The 14,092-nt window shown below is 44.6% G+C and overlaps 1 protein-coding gene across 5 annotated transcripts in view; it reads right to left on the bottom strand.

Moving 5' to 3' along the window:
• Positions 1–14,092, bottom strand: part of DIAPH3 (diaphanous related formin 3) — a 494,215-nt gene that overhangs the window by 438,756 nt on the left and 41,367 nt on the right. For all 5 annotated transcript variants that reach the window (XM_030200561.1, XM_030200564.1, XM_030200562.1 and 2 more), the window contains 2 exons: positions 10,607–10,786; positions 641–745 (listed from right to left, as the gene is read on the bottom strand). In XM_030200561.1, coding sequence (XP_030056421.1) covers positions 641–745; positions 10,607–10,786 — 285 coding nt within the window. The remainder of the gene's footprint in view (positions 1–640; positions 746–10,606; positions 10,787–14,092) is intronic.

A 14,092-nucleotide genomic window follows, 5' to 3' on the forward strand; every position in this document is an offset into this window, starting at 1 on the left:
CGAACACTTATGATTTTATATATAAAGGGAACAATATGCTGTGAAACTGTTTATAAATCAGAAATAGAAAGCAATAACAACAAGCAACTCTAACACCTCACCACCCTCTACCCTTCCAACCCCAATAGCGGACTTCTGCTCCCCAAGGAATCCTAATCCACCCTGTTAAAATATTCAGGGGTATAAAATACAACACGCTCTGTATGCCCTAAAAGGGAAGAAATATGCTTTATAAAGCACTGTTATGATTTTTTAATCTGTGGATGGGTAAGTCATCAACAACTGCTGGATTCAGTCTTGCTCTCCTGTCTTCCACAGTCCTTCCTGCAATAGAAGATGTGTTGCTAGCAGGCATGCACAGGATCCCTCATGCAAATTTTGCTAGTTGTGACCAGAATGTTTGCTTGTTTTTCCAAAAAAAGAAAAAAAAAATCAAAATATTGTCATCTGAAACCACTGAAACATAACAGTCCAGTTCATTAACAGGCTTTGAAGTAGAAAATGACACAGGGACAAACTTGGGCCTTGTACCCACCCCATCCCTGCAGGCACTGTCCCCGTTCCCACAATTACCATGGGTCCCCATCCCCATGTCATTCTCTAGCTAAAACTAAATAAATAATCTAGAAGGTTTACTTACAGCCTTGGAAGCAGAACTAATATATTGCATGACCATTTCTTTTTTGATGATGAAGTCTTTTCCTCGTAAAGGTGCTTTCCTATCTTCATTTAGATTCATGTCTTCCTACAAAAAATTTAAAACAAAGTCTGATTAATGGATTAACAGCCATCTTATTATAGAGCACCTACCAATCACCCAGATTATAAGGTGATCCTTTGTTAAAAATTATTACAGTGGAAGTTCATCGTTTCTCACCTCTAATAAGTGATCTCTGTAGAGAACAAAACTGATCAGGTGACCAGAGATCATCCGATGGCACCAGGACTAAATAGCTTTCCCAGAGCTCAGAACTAGTGTAGACTTTCTGAACATGCATGGCTCTTCCCCGCAAGCAGCGGTCAGCTCAGTGTCCCAGTGTACAGCTCAAGAAGGAATCAGTTCTTGTGAAAGTGGAAGTGGTTGTATACCTATAGTCCTGCCACTTACAGGTGTGCACACTGCAATATCACTATACCAGAAAAGCATTGGGATCACGACCCAAGGACAAGTGTGGAAATGAAGGGGTTATAATCACCTGGGAAATCCCCATCCTGAGAGATTAAGGTAAAATTAGGTCTTGAGGAGTCTAAAGATGGCGGCACAAAGTTTCCACGCTTAACTTAGCTCGAGGAGAAGCGAAATATATTTGATTCCACAATGCCACATACCAAGCGAAAAGGTTCAGTCAGGGGTGTAGCCTCTGCGCCCAGGACCTCCTCTCCGTCGCAATCATCCATCGAGCAGTTTTTTGTGAAAACACCAGACACAAATTCCGGGAGGAACCCATCTATCCCGGAGGGAGGAGACTTCAGAGATCAGGGGCTGAATGTCACTCTCTCACCCCTGGAACTCAATCCACCGCCTCCGCCCACTGCCACTTTCTCACAGGGGGGAACCCCCCTTACGGAAGTCGAAGGAGGGGAAACCCACGAAGGAGGCGCTGAGGGAAGTCGAGCCAGCGAAAGTTTGGGATGAGTTGTTCCCCAAACACAGCCACAAGCTTTTCTAACAAAACCGGAGATGGTTACACTAGAAAGCATATGGGAAGCTCTCCAACACCTTAATGCCAAGCTCATTAATTCAACCGGAGAAATTGTGACACTAGTGAGTGGGAAAATTAGGTTCTTACCTTGGTAATTTTCTTTCCTTTAGTCATAGCAGATGAATCCATTACAAGTGGGTTGTGTCCATCAACCAGCAGGGGGAGATAGAGAGCACTGAAAAACCATAGTGCCTCTTGGCCAGCTAGCTCCATCTGCCTCTTCAGTATTTGAAGCTTCCAAAGCAGTGTTACATTGCAAAGCATAATAACATGAACTTTCCTCACAGCGGATGAACGCCCCAAAACTGGAGCTATAAAAAATGAGGGAATGGACTCATCCTCCTGTAACTGAACAGAAATCCTGAAGACTGTTTTCCAACTTCTCCCAATGAGGGAACATATCTACAGGAAAAACTGAACATAAAAGTAACATAAATCACATAATGAACCACTGAGGGGCGGCTCATGGATTCATCTGCTATGACTAAAAATTACCAAGGTAAGAACCTAATTTTCCCTTCCTTGTCATCAAGCAGATGAATCCATTACGAGTGAGATGTATCAAAGCAATCCCTAGATAGGGTGGGAACAAGCCACACCATGCACCAGCACTTGTGCTCCAAAATGCGCGTCTCTCCTGGCAGCCACATCCAGCCTGTAATGCCGGGCAAATGAGAGCTTAGAAGCCCAAGTAGCTGCACTACGTATCTCTTGAAGAGATAGTGCTCCAGTTTCAGCCCAAGAAGAGGAAATCGCTCTTGTGGAATGTGCCTTAAAGGCTTCAGGCGGAGGTCGCCAAGATATCAGATATGCTGAACAGATAGCTTCTTTGAGCCAACGGGCTATAGTGGCCATAGACGCTGGAGACCCTCTGCGCGGACCTGACAAAAGAACAAAAAGATGGTCAGAGGTCCTGAAGGCATTTGACATGCGCAGATATTGCAACAGAGCCCTTCGCACATCCAGAAGGTGCAACTGCCCATAGGCTTCTGGAAACTCCTCTTTAGAAAAGGAGGGCAGGAAAATAGGCTGGTTCAGGTGAAACGCTGAAACCACCTTAGGCATGAAGGAAGGCACCGTACATACCATTACTCCGGACTCTCAGAATTGCAGAAATGGGTCTCGACAGGACAGAGCCTGGAGCTCAGACACCTGTCTCACCAATGTCAAGGCCACCAAAAAGACCGTCTTTAAGGTCACATCCTTCTCCGAAGTTCACCTGAGCGGTTCGAAGGGCGAACACTGAAGGGCCTTTAAAACTAACCACAGGTTCCAGGCCGGACACGGAGCCCGCACGGGAGGACGGAGCCGAAGCACCCCTCTAAGAAACCATGCACATCAGGGCAAGCAGCCAGAGAGAGGCCAGCGACCTTCCCTCAAAAACATACTAAGGCTGCCACTTGAACACGCAGGGAATTATAGGCCAAGCCTTTTTGTAATCCATCCTGCAAAAAGTCAAGTATCGGCGAAACAGAGGCCCGCATGGATGTAATCGCTTTAGCAGCACACCAAGCCTCAAATTGGTGCCAAATCGTGAAGTGGAATGCTTGCAGGCCTGTAGGAGAGTGGGAATGACTTTACTGGAATATCCCTTGTCTCTCAATTGCGCGCTCTCAATAGCCATGCCGTAAGACCAAAGCGGCAGGCGTCATCCATGGTCACTGGTCACTGTGACAACAGGTTCGGTACCAGAGGTAACGGCAGGGGATCCTCTACCAGCATCCGCCGGAGGTCCGCATACCACAGCCTCCAGGGCCAATCCGGGGCAATGAGAACCACCTCTCCTTGATGGAGCCGAATCCGCAGGAGTACTCGCCCTATCAAGGCCCACGGAGGGAACACATACAGGAGGCCCTGAGGCCAGGGTTGAGCCAAGGCATCCAACCCTGCCGAGCGAGGATCTCTCTGTCTGTTGTTGAAGCATGGGACTTTGGCATTTGTGCTTGACGCCATAAGATCCATTACGGGCTTTCCCCATTTGGCACAACTCTGCAGGAATACTTCGTCTGCAAGTTCCCACTCCGCTGGGTCGATCTGATTCCTGCTCAGATAATCGGCTTGCACGTTGCTCTGACCTGCAATATGAGCTGCTGACAGAAACTGCAAATTAAGCTCAGCCCAGTGGCAAATCTGTGCGGCCTGCGCTGCTAGTGTTATGCACTGAATGCCTCCTTGGCAATTTATGTAGGCCACTGCTGTTGTGGTGCCCGACAGAACTGATAGCCAATCCTTCCAGGGTCAATTGAAAGGCCAGAAGCGCCTGGAAAATCGCTTTCAACTCCAAGCGATTGATGGACCACTCCGAATCCTCGAGTGTCCAAAGACCCTGGGCATGCCTTCCCCGGCAATGTGCACCCCAGCCCTTCAGGCTGGCATCTGTTACCACCAGGCACCAATCAGGGAGCACTAGCGGCATTCCTCGCCGTAGCATGCTGTCTGAGAGCCACCACTCCATACTGAACCGGGCCGCAGGGAGCTACGCGAGTCTGCATTGATAATCCTGAGATATTGGAGACCATCGTTGAAGCAGAGAACACTGCAGACGTCTCAGATGAGCTCTCGCCCATGGCACCACTTCCAAAGTGGCAGTCATTCACCCCAACAGCTGGACAATGTCCCAAGCTCGCAGGCAAGGCATCCTCAGGAGCAGACGGACCTGGTTCTGAAGCTTGCACTGCCTTTGTTCAGGTAGGAAGACCATCCCCGAGGCTGTGTCGAACCAGACCTCCAAATATTCTAGAGATTGAGAGGGGGGTCAGGTGACCTTTGGCTATATTGACGACCCAGCCCAGAGACTGCAGTACTGAGACCACTCTGGCTGTAACCGGATGACTCTCTTTTGCAGAGTCTGCTCTGATGAGCCAGTCGTCTAGGTACGGGTGAACCCGGATACCCTCTCGCCTGAGAAAAGCAGCTACTACCACCATTACTTTGGAAAAGGTTCGGGGAGCTGTGGCGAGGCCAAAAGGCAAGGCCCGAAACTGGAAATTTTTTCCCATCATCGCAAAACGCAGAAACCTCTGGTGCAGGGGCCAAATTGGTATGTGCAAGTAAGCTTCTTTCAGGTTCAGAGACATGAGAAACTCTCCTGGCTGTACCACCGCTATGACGGAGCGCAGGGTTTCCATGTGAAAATGCCGAACGTTCAGAGACTTGTTGACTTGTTTTAAGTCTAGGATAGGCCGAAAAGATCCTCCTTTTCGCGGCACCATGAAGTAAATGTAGTAACGGCCAGAGCCGCATTCAGCAGGAGGCACGGGGGAAACCGCCCCAATGTGAAGCAAGCCTTGCAAGGTCTCCTCTACCGCCGCCCGTTTGGCAGCAGAACCGCATCGGGACTCCACAAACACATCTCTTATTGGGGCATTGAATTCTATTCTGTAGCCTTCTCTGATCAGGTCCAAGACCCACTGATCTGAGGTAATCTTGGCCCACTCCTCGAGAAAGAGGGAAAGTCGTCCTCCTATCACAGGAATCGAGGAGGGGGCCAGCGCACCATCATTGAGAGGGTCGCCCTTGAACTCCAGGTCTTGAGCCTACTGCTGCGGAACGTTTGTCCGAGCGAAAGGAGTTCCTCTGCTGAAAACGGGCACGCAAAGTGAACCCAGCAGAACGCCGCGGGCGGTACGTCTAGCTTCACGGAAGCGAGGTCTGTAAGAGGAGGGAACCGCCTGACCCTTGGAAGAAGGCCGCGGCCTATCCTCGGGTAAGCGCTGGGGTTTGGCATCCCCCAGGCCTTTCAACATTTTCTCCAACTCCTCACCAAACAGGAGGGGGCCTTGAAAGGGCAACTTCACCAACCTTTGCTTAGAGGCCATGTCAGCTGCCCAATGCCGTAGCCACAGAAGATGGCGAGTCGCCACCGCTACACCCATCTGTTTAGCCGAAGCTCTGACCAGATCATAAAGGGCGTCAGCCAAAAATGACAAGGCCGACTCCATCCACGGTGCCACCTCCGTAAGGGGCTCCGCTCCATCTCCGGGCTGTTCCACTGCCTGTTGTAACCAAGCGAGGCAGGCTCGGGCAGCGTAGCAGCTGCAAGCAGACGCCCATAAGGATAGGCCTGAAATTTCAAAGGACCGTTTCATAGCTGCCTCCAGGCGATGGTGCTGCATGTCCTTCAGGGCAACTCCTCCTTCCACTGGGAAGGTAGTTTTCTTTGTCACAGCCGAGACTAGGGCATCCACTTTAGGCACTGCTAGGCGCGCCAAATGCTCCTCACTTAGAGGGTATAATTGCCCCATAGCCCTGGCCACTTTCAAAGGCCCCTCGGGGTCAGCCCATTGAGCCGTGATAAGCTCTTGGATGGAGTGATGCAAAGGAAAGGCTCGAGCAGGCTTCTTAGTACTTGCCATCCTCGGATTACCGGAGGAGGTCTCAGTACTCCCAGGGTCTTCTATAGAGAGGACCTGCAAGGCATCAGTAATAAGCGCTGGCAGGTCATCGCGGTGGAAAATCCTCAACGCAGAAGGATCATCTGGATCCGGTGGCAATCCTGCTCTCCAGACCACAAAGGCCTGCCAGACCCCTCAGTGTCTTCACATCCCGACCACGGGGGGGGGGGGGGGGGGGGGGGGGGGGGGGGGGGGGTAAAGGGGGTGCGCCACTCTCTGAAGGGGAATCCACCCTTCTGCTCTTGTCTTGCGGCCATCTGTCAGGGGAAAACGCACCTGACGGTAATCCAAGGCCAGACTCCACTAGAGGGGATACAGAAAGCAGGGCCGCAGAGGACCCCTGCGGAAGAGCTTTTTTAACATGTATGTATTATGCAGCAATAAAACAAATTCTGGGGAAAATGGCTCACCCTGGCCTCCCGGTTCCAGTCCAAGGGAAACAGCTCTTTTATTAGCCTCTACACGAGGCGTCCCTCCAGGCTCAAACCCCTCCGCCTCAGCAGGGGTCGCACCATGCTGTTCCAAAATGGCGCCCGCTGCCAGCTCCACGCCATGCTGGGGCCGGCTCAACAGTCTGAAAAGCATGCCTTACAAAGCCCCGCTGCAGATTTGCACTTGCCACAAACGGAACAGTGCTTTACTTTCTCAGCAGCCATCGCCAAAAACGGCGGAAATTCAAAATGGCGGATTTGCGCCAAAATCGTCCCTCCCAGAGGAGCTACAAAATGCTCTTACCTCACCAGACCGAGTCTCCGAGCTCCGGTCACTCTGCACAATCAGAAGAAAACCTCTTTTCTGGGATCGCAGCACCAAAGCGTGATGCGACTTTTTTTTTTTTTTTATGCTGTGAGGAAAGTTTGAGGCAACAGCGAAAGAGGCAAATTTCCAACTCCGAAGGATCAGTAGTGTGGGAATGCCAGGGAAAGTGTGAGCCTATGTGCCTGCATCCACAGCGTGGGCAAAGACAGGGACAGGGCTTGCCTATTTGTCTACTTCCACATCGGGGGCCGGGTAAGGCAGGGAAAGGGCTAACCTATTTGCCTTTAAAGTGGGCACCGTCAGCCACAACACCCCTGCTACAACTGGCAAAAGCACAGGAGCCACCCCAGGCAGATTTTCTGAAGGAGTTTGAACAAGCTGCAACCACCCTGCTGGGGAGATAGAGAATACTGAAGAGGCAGATGGAGCTAGCTGGCCATGAGGCACTATGGTTTTTCAGTGCTATCTCCCCCTGCTGGTTGATGGACACAACCCACTCGTAATGGGATCATCTGCTTGATGACAAGGAACAGTTATATGAATTCCAATACTCTCCAATGTTGGTGTTCCAGAAAAAGCCTAAACAGAGAAACTGTCTAAAAATCTCAATAACTAGCCAATATGTGCAGAAACAAAACTGGGTAAAAAAAAACAGAACCAAGATGAATAGCTTAAGGAAATGGAGAGCTATGTGAACATCAGAGTCAAATTTCTCTCCCTACTGTGGAATAGCCCCTGAACAAAGTTCTCCAGAGGAGTTAAATATATACAACACAATAAAAACACAAGCAAACAACAAAAAAAGAAACTAAAAAAACCTAGTTCCCCCAGAACAATAAACTTTCCTAAAATCAGAATCTTGCATAAAACACCCAATTCCACATTTACACATCTGCATTTATCCCAAAAATATTCCTAAATGTTAATTTTTCATTTTCTCCTACAAATTAATTGAGAGTCAGTAATGGCATCCTCTGAAAACTTCCTCAAATAAAAATTTTTACTTATATCACTAGATGGTTATTATTTTGAAAACACTGTATTACTGGCAGCCTATTCCACACTTGTGAAACATAGCTAAAAGCCAGATGTGGTGCTCTTTAAGCAAATCTCTGTTAATAGAAAAAGTTTACTACAACCTCCATATGGATACTATTAAGTCAAACATGTCATAAGATAGCCAGTTCCAATACAATTCAGTCCCAATACCATTCAGAGCATTAAAAGCCAAAAGGGCTTAAAGCATGTCCTAAAGTTAATTAGCAGTCAATCAATGGAGATGCTCTAAAATAGTTAACACTGACACTTATTACACAACCTGCTATCTAGAGGACAACCACATTTTGCTACAAACTCTTAATAGGATTTTTTAGGTGAGCCAGCAAAAAATCCATTGCAGTAATCTAAACTACAAATAAGTCATGCCTGAGATGCTTTGTCCCATACTAGCAATAACACTGCCAAGTTCTAAATTCCTCAAACAAATGGAACTGTAGCTGAGGGCATAACAAACATCTAGTCTAATAGCCCACTTACAATAGCCCACTTACACCTTGCAGTTGGGTAACAAAGTTCAAGAGCCAGAACAATCATCTGGGAAGCCAAAAAAATGAAATTTCATCTTACATTAGAAACTAATTTTGTAGAATGAATTTTTGGAAAAATAGAGTCTCAAGCTTCTTCCTAAATGACAGGTACGAATGGGAGGTCATACATATCTCAACAAAATCCTTCCGGTGTTTGGCAGCTAAATATGCCAATGTCATTTCAAACATTCATAATCTTCTCCTTCCTCTAGAGGAATGAAAATAAAATAGATATGAACAATTAGATCTTCTAGCTCTTCTAGGGACAGCAAATTGGAAGTGAGAATATTAGGGGCTAAGCCATATAGTACCTTAAATAAAAACAAATCAGTTTAAAAAGGACTCTGGCTTCAACAGGCAGCCCGTGAAGTTTTACATAAAAAGAGGAGATATATTTGGTCAAGCCAAAAATCAGTCGCACTGCAGTAATCTGCAGTCTGCAAACATTTTAGTTGACATTTAGTGCAGTCTAAATAGGCAAGATTATAATAATCTAGCTGTGAGAGCATAGGTGCCCAAACTAGAAGCCTAAACTGGGAAGTTTCAAAATAATTCCATATATAGCACAACTTCCTCATTAGAAAGATCTACTATAATAAAAAGCACCTCCAACGTTCTGAAGCTCCGTGGCTTCACTCAAGGGTTCGTAACAGTGTAGACATCTCTCTCTCTGCCCCTCCCTCGCGTCTATACATGATGACGTTGAGGGCAGGCCCCGCCCTCGCGTCAAAACGTAATGACGTCGAGGGCAGGTAATCAGACACCAGGAGTCAACGAACCCTTCAGTGAAGCCACGGAGTCAGCTTGAGAACGTTGCAGGTGCTTTTTATTATAGTACAGATTTCTTCAAAGATTGGCAAAGGTATGAGGAACTTATCATTGGATGGCTGAAGGGGGGGCCAGGGGAGAGAGGACAATCATACACACTCTCTCCCACAGACACACTCGCACCCAGTCTCACTCTCTGTCACACACACACACACTCGCACGGTGCTGCCAGCCACACGGGGGGGGGGGGGGGGGGGAGGGAGGCAGGGAGCAAGGTTTCCAGGTTGAAAAAAGTTTTACTCGCCCACATGTAAACCCCACCCCCAATGTCATCAACCCCACCCCCGACATATTTAACCCCGCCCCCGACATAGCCGCCGTCACTAACCCCGCCCCCAACATCGTTAACCCAGCCTCTGCGGGGCTTCTATTGGACCAAATTGGACCAATAGAAGCCCCAGAAAACCGCCCAATCCGCAACGCGACTTTTTAAAAGCCGCCCAATTTCCCACAGCTGGCAAAAATTGCCTGTAACGGGTCGCGGAAAGCCGCCCAAGACCTGGCAACGCTGGCAGGGAGTCCTGAGACCACGGGGGGGGAGGAGGGAGAGGCAGGGAGTCGTGAGACCACATGGGGGGGAGAGGCAGGGGGTCCTGAGACCACATGGGGGGAGGTATCTCTGTCACACACACACTCTCTCATAGTCAATGTCTTTCTCTCTCTCACACTATGTCACATTCACTCTCTATGTGTCACACACTCAGTCTCATACAGAGTCTGTGTATCTCTCACACACACTCTCTCTCACACTCAGTGTATCTGTGTGAAACACACTCTCTCACAGTCACTGTCTCGCATACGCACTCGCACACACTCATTCTCACACACACTCTGACTCACAGACACACTCGCACCCAGACTCACTCACACTCACACATTCACTCTCTCTCTCACACAGTCACTCTCATACACACTCTCTCAAACATACACACTCCCAGGAAAACCTTGCTAGCGCCCGTTTCATTTGTGTCAGAAACGGGCCTTATTTACTAGTTTCTTTATAACAGAGGCAATTTGAGCTTCCATAGAAATTGAACTGCCAATTAAGATGCCCAAGATCTTTATTACCAGAGACAACTTATTCTCTGAGTGGGCAATATAGATGGAATAGAGTGGTTTACTGTCAATACACAGACTTTGTTTTTTCGGTGTTAAGTTTTAATTTACATTGACATTATCAGCTATGCAATAGCTTGTCCTATGTTGATTTATGAACACTATTACAATTTGTGAAATGAAGGCTTCCATAGACAATTCTAGTACGTTTCAAAAATGTTAGCTAACATATCCACATACCTGCAAACAGTAAATATCAATAGTATCAAAGGATACCTACCATCATCTTTTCAAAAAGTGCTAAAATTTCCTCCTCTGACAACTGTTTGGAGGGATAAAAGTCAACATCCAGAGAAATTGAAGGTGGCACAACGGCAGAAGAGGGATGAAAGTTCTTCACCAGCAGATGGGGCCTCTCTTTTCTGTTACCTGGCATCCTTATACTGGCAAATCTATCCAGCTGCACATTAGAAAAAAATATATATGTATTAAGCCAGGTGAGCAAGAAACAGCTATATACTGAACAACTGTTACCCACATATTTTTATAAATGAGCATACATCACTTCAAAATTAACACCCCCAACATTTAGTTTGCATACGACACACATTACAGCTAAACTATTCTGCAAAGGTGTACATTATAGATTTCCTTATAGAAAACTTCAATGTGACATAAAATATATAAACCTATTTTCAAGGTCCTCAGACAAAATGGGCCAGAGTACTTAAAGTCCTTATTACCCGACAATTCTCAAAGATTTTACAATTGATAATATAATCTATCCTCTTGTATCATCAATGAAAATCTTAAGGGTTACAATTGATCAGTTTTTATCCTTAGAAAGTCAAGTCTCAAATGTTGTCTCTAGTTCCTTCCATATGTTTTGGAAACTAAAGAGATTGCGATTATAAGACCAGTCTTCCGTACCTTAATCCAATCTCTTGTTTTAACAAAAATCGACTATTGTAATTCCATCTATGCTGGAAATGCGGCCTTCTTAAAAAATTACTAATAGCTATCCCACTCCTTCATAATTTACACTGGTTACCTATGAAGAGCAGAATTTAATTCAAGCTACATGCATTGGTCCATCAAATTTTATTTGGTATGTCACTATCCTATATGACTGAACTCATTGATTTACCTCCACGCAATGCTTCAGTGTCATCTCATTTTACACTTCCCCAGTTGCATCTTACAAAACAATACATAATGCTAACTTTTCTTATCAATGCACCAAAGTCTAGAATTCTCTTCCTAAACAAATTAGATATACTAGTGATTATGGGTTATTTTGTAATTTATTGAAAACTTACTTTTTTATCTCAATCTTCAACAATGTTAGAACTCAGTGCTGAATGTTATTTAGTTCCTTATATTTCACTTCTTCCTGACATCCCACTGAATTTGCCCCTATCATTTCTTATATAATATTTTTATGATGTATTCTTTAAATGTAACTACATGTTATGTTTATATTATATTCCACATTGAACCTGAGTTCGAAATGCCATAAATAAATAATAAATCAGCCCTTTACACACTTAAGATCTCTAAGGTCCTCTCAAAGATCATTATTATCAGTACCTTCGTCAAAAGAAATTGTACTATGTGACACCTGCCAGTAAGCATTCTCAGGAGTAGCCCCCATGCTCTGGAATTTACTAGCAGAAGGGCTATGTATAACTCGAGAGTACCTCTACTTAGGGAAACAGGTGAAAGTCTGGTTCTTCTCCCAAGCCTTTAATACATATGGTGACTGACTATACACTCATTCTGCACCTGGACTAGCTTGCTACACACACTAACTTAGATCAATTCCTTATCTCTTGCTTAACTATACAACGAACTTGCCTTGAGTTTATCTAACCATCAAATTATGCCCAACTGACTCTATACCATGTATCTTGTTCCCATCATATACCTGCTCTTGGTCCCTCAGCTATATGGTAAGCCGTATTGTAGAAAATCTTTAACATATCTATGTTAGTTGAATTTCTAATGCATACTTATTACATGTATCATTAGTATTATGCTAACATTGTATTATATCTCTGGTATTTAAATTCCAGTGCTGTTTATATTTTTGATACTGTTTCATGGTAGTTCTATAATTAGGTTTCAATTTACTGTTTTCAAGTTTACCTCATTTAAGTCTATTCTTGGTTATTTTACTGCTTTTATCAAAATTATAAGTCTTATGTTAAAATGTACCTACTGTACACCGCCTTGGGAGAATCTCTTCATAAAGGCAGTTAATAAATCCCAATAAATAATATAAATGCATTATCCAAAATATTTACAACTATACTAACTGCTTGACAGAGATATTGATAAAGATGATAGAAAACAATTTTAAGTGGTCTTCCCCATATCAGTCACATAAGCAAGGTGACATCATCCAATAGCATCAATAAGGCAAAATCTTCAGCCCAGAAAAGCCTATTTGGATTTTTTCAACATGTTGGTATTCCAACACAAATCCTACTACAAACTCCTCAGTCTTATATTCAAGTTGAAAAATTAACTTGAAAGAAGAGGACAAAGGGTAGGTGTGGTTTATTATCCCACTGTCCAGATAAGCAACTCACTTTTTCTTCCATCGACATATAGGATAATCAGTCTCATAAGAACTCTTAGCTAAGAGCTGTCTTACAAGAAAAAAAAAAGAAAGGGAAGTATTACTACAAAACCAACAGGACAGGCAGCAGTTTTCTGGATTAGAACCCTTTACTTTTAAAACAAACACCTAGAAAGTAAAGGTATTACACCTTAAAGGTGGTATCATGTCAATCCTATAACTCTTTCAACCTAGACCAGTATAGGAGTTGAAAATTGAAATAGCAGATCAAGATTTTGCTTAGGTCAGCGTTTCTCAGCTTGAAGCCAAGTACTCCCTTAGTCAAACAAATTTCAACAGAGTACCACTGATCTCCGATCTGCAGATATATTTTAATGGATATTTTATAATTAAACAGCTAAGCAACTTGGCAATGTACATAACAAATACAGATCATTGCAACTGGCATACAGAACAAGGCAAGTTAGAATGATCTGTTACATTTTACTTTCATATAAACTTGACTAGTAAAAATGAACAATGAGGTTTATAGGTGGGGCCTATTTATACAACATGAGAAAAAGTTCATAGTGATCAGAATCTTTGTTTCATATTCACAGAGATTAAAAGATGAAATGATTGGTCAATATGAGCAACTTCACCACTTTTGCGAAGAACTATCGTTTTTTTTATACATAGGCCTCCAATGAACCAAAGTACCTTTCTACGCACATACCAAATGAAAACTACAAATAAGCTTATAGTAATGACACAGAAGTAGAAACTTCTTCAGAACATACAAGGAATGGAATCACAGCCAATTAAATTCAAGGTGTGGACTGCTACTTCTTAGTGCAACTCAAATCACATTGTCCATGGCTTAGAAGACTGGATAGCTGAACTGCATTCTATTTACATGATGGAAAAGCTTTGAGTGAAAACTAAGAGTTCTATCTTAACACTGGGAAAGATATGAACCCCTTTTATGACTTACTTTTCTTAACTCTTTATGAAAGTTCTAGAAAACTAACTTGTATTTTGTTCATAATATTTAACTTAAGGACTGGGGAGAGCACCAAATTACATTGGGCACTAGGAGTGATTTGGGAAGAATACATTTCTAGGGTCAAAGAGGTGCTTCCTGGAGTTTTGCAGAGAGGGAATGAGATGGGATTTGATACAACACCTTTCGGTGGTTACATA

This window comes from Microcaecilia unicolor, chromosome 4, assembly GCF_901765095.1.
Source record: "Microcaecilia unicolor chromosome 4, aMicUni1.1, whole genome shotgun sequence".
NCBI classification, from domain to species: domain Eukaryota; kingdom Metazoa; phylum Chordata; class Amphibia; order Gymnophiona; family Siphonopidae; genus Microcaecilia; species Microcaecilia unicolor.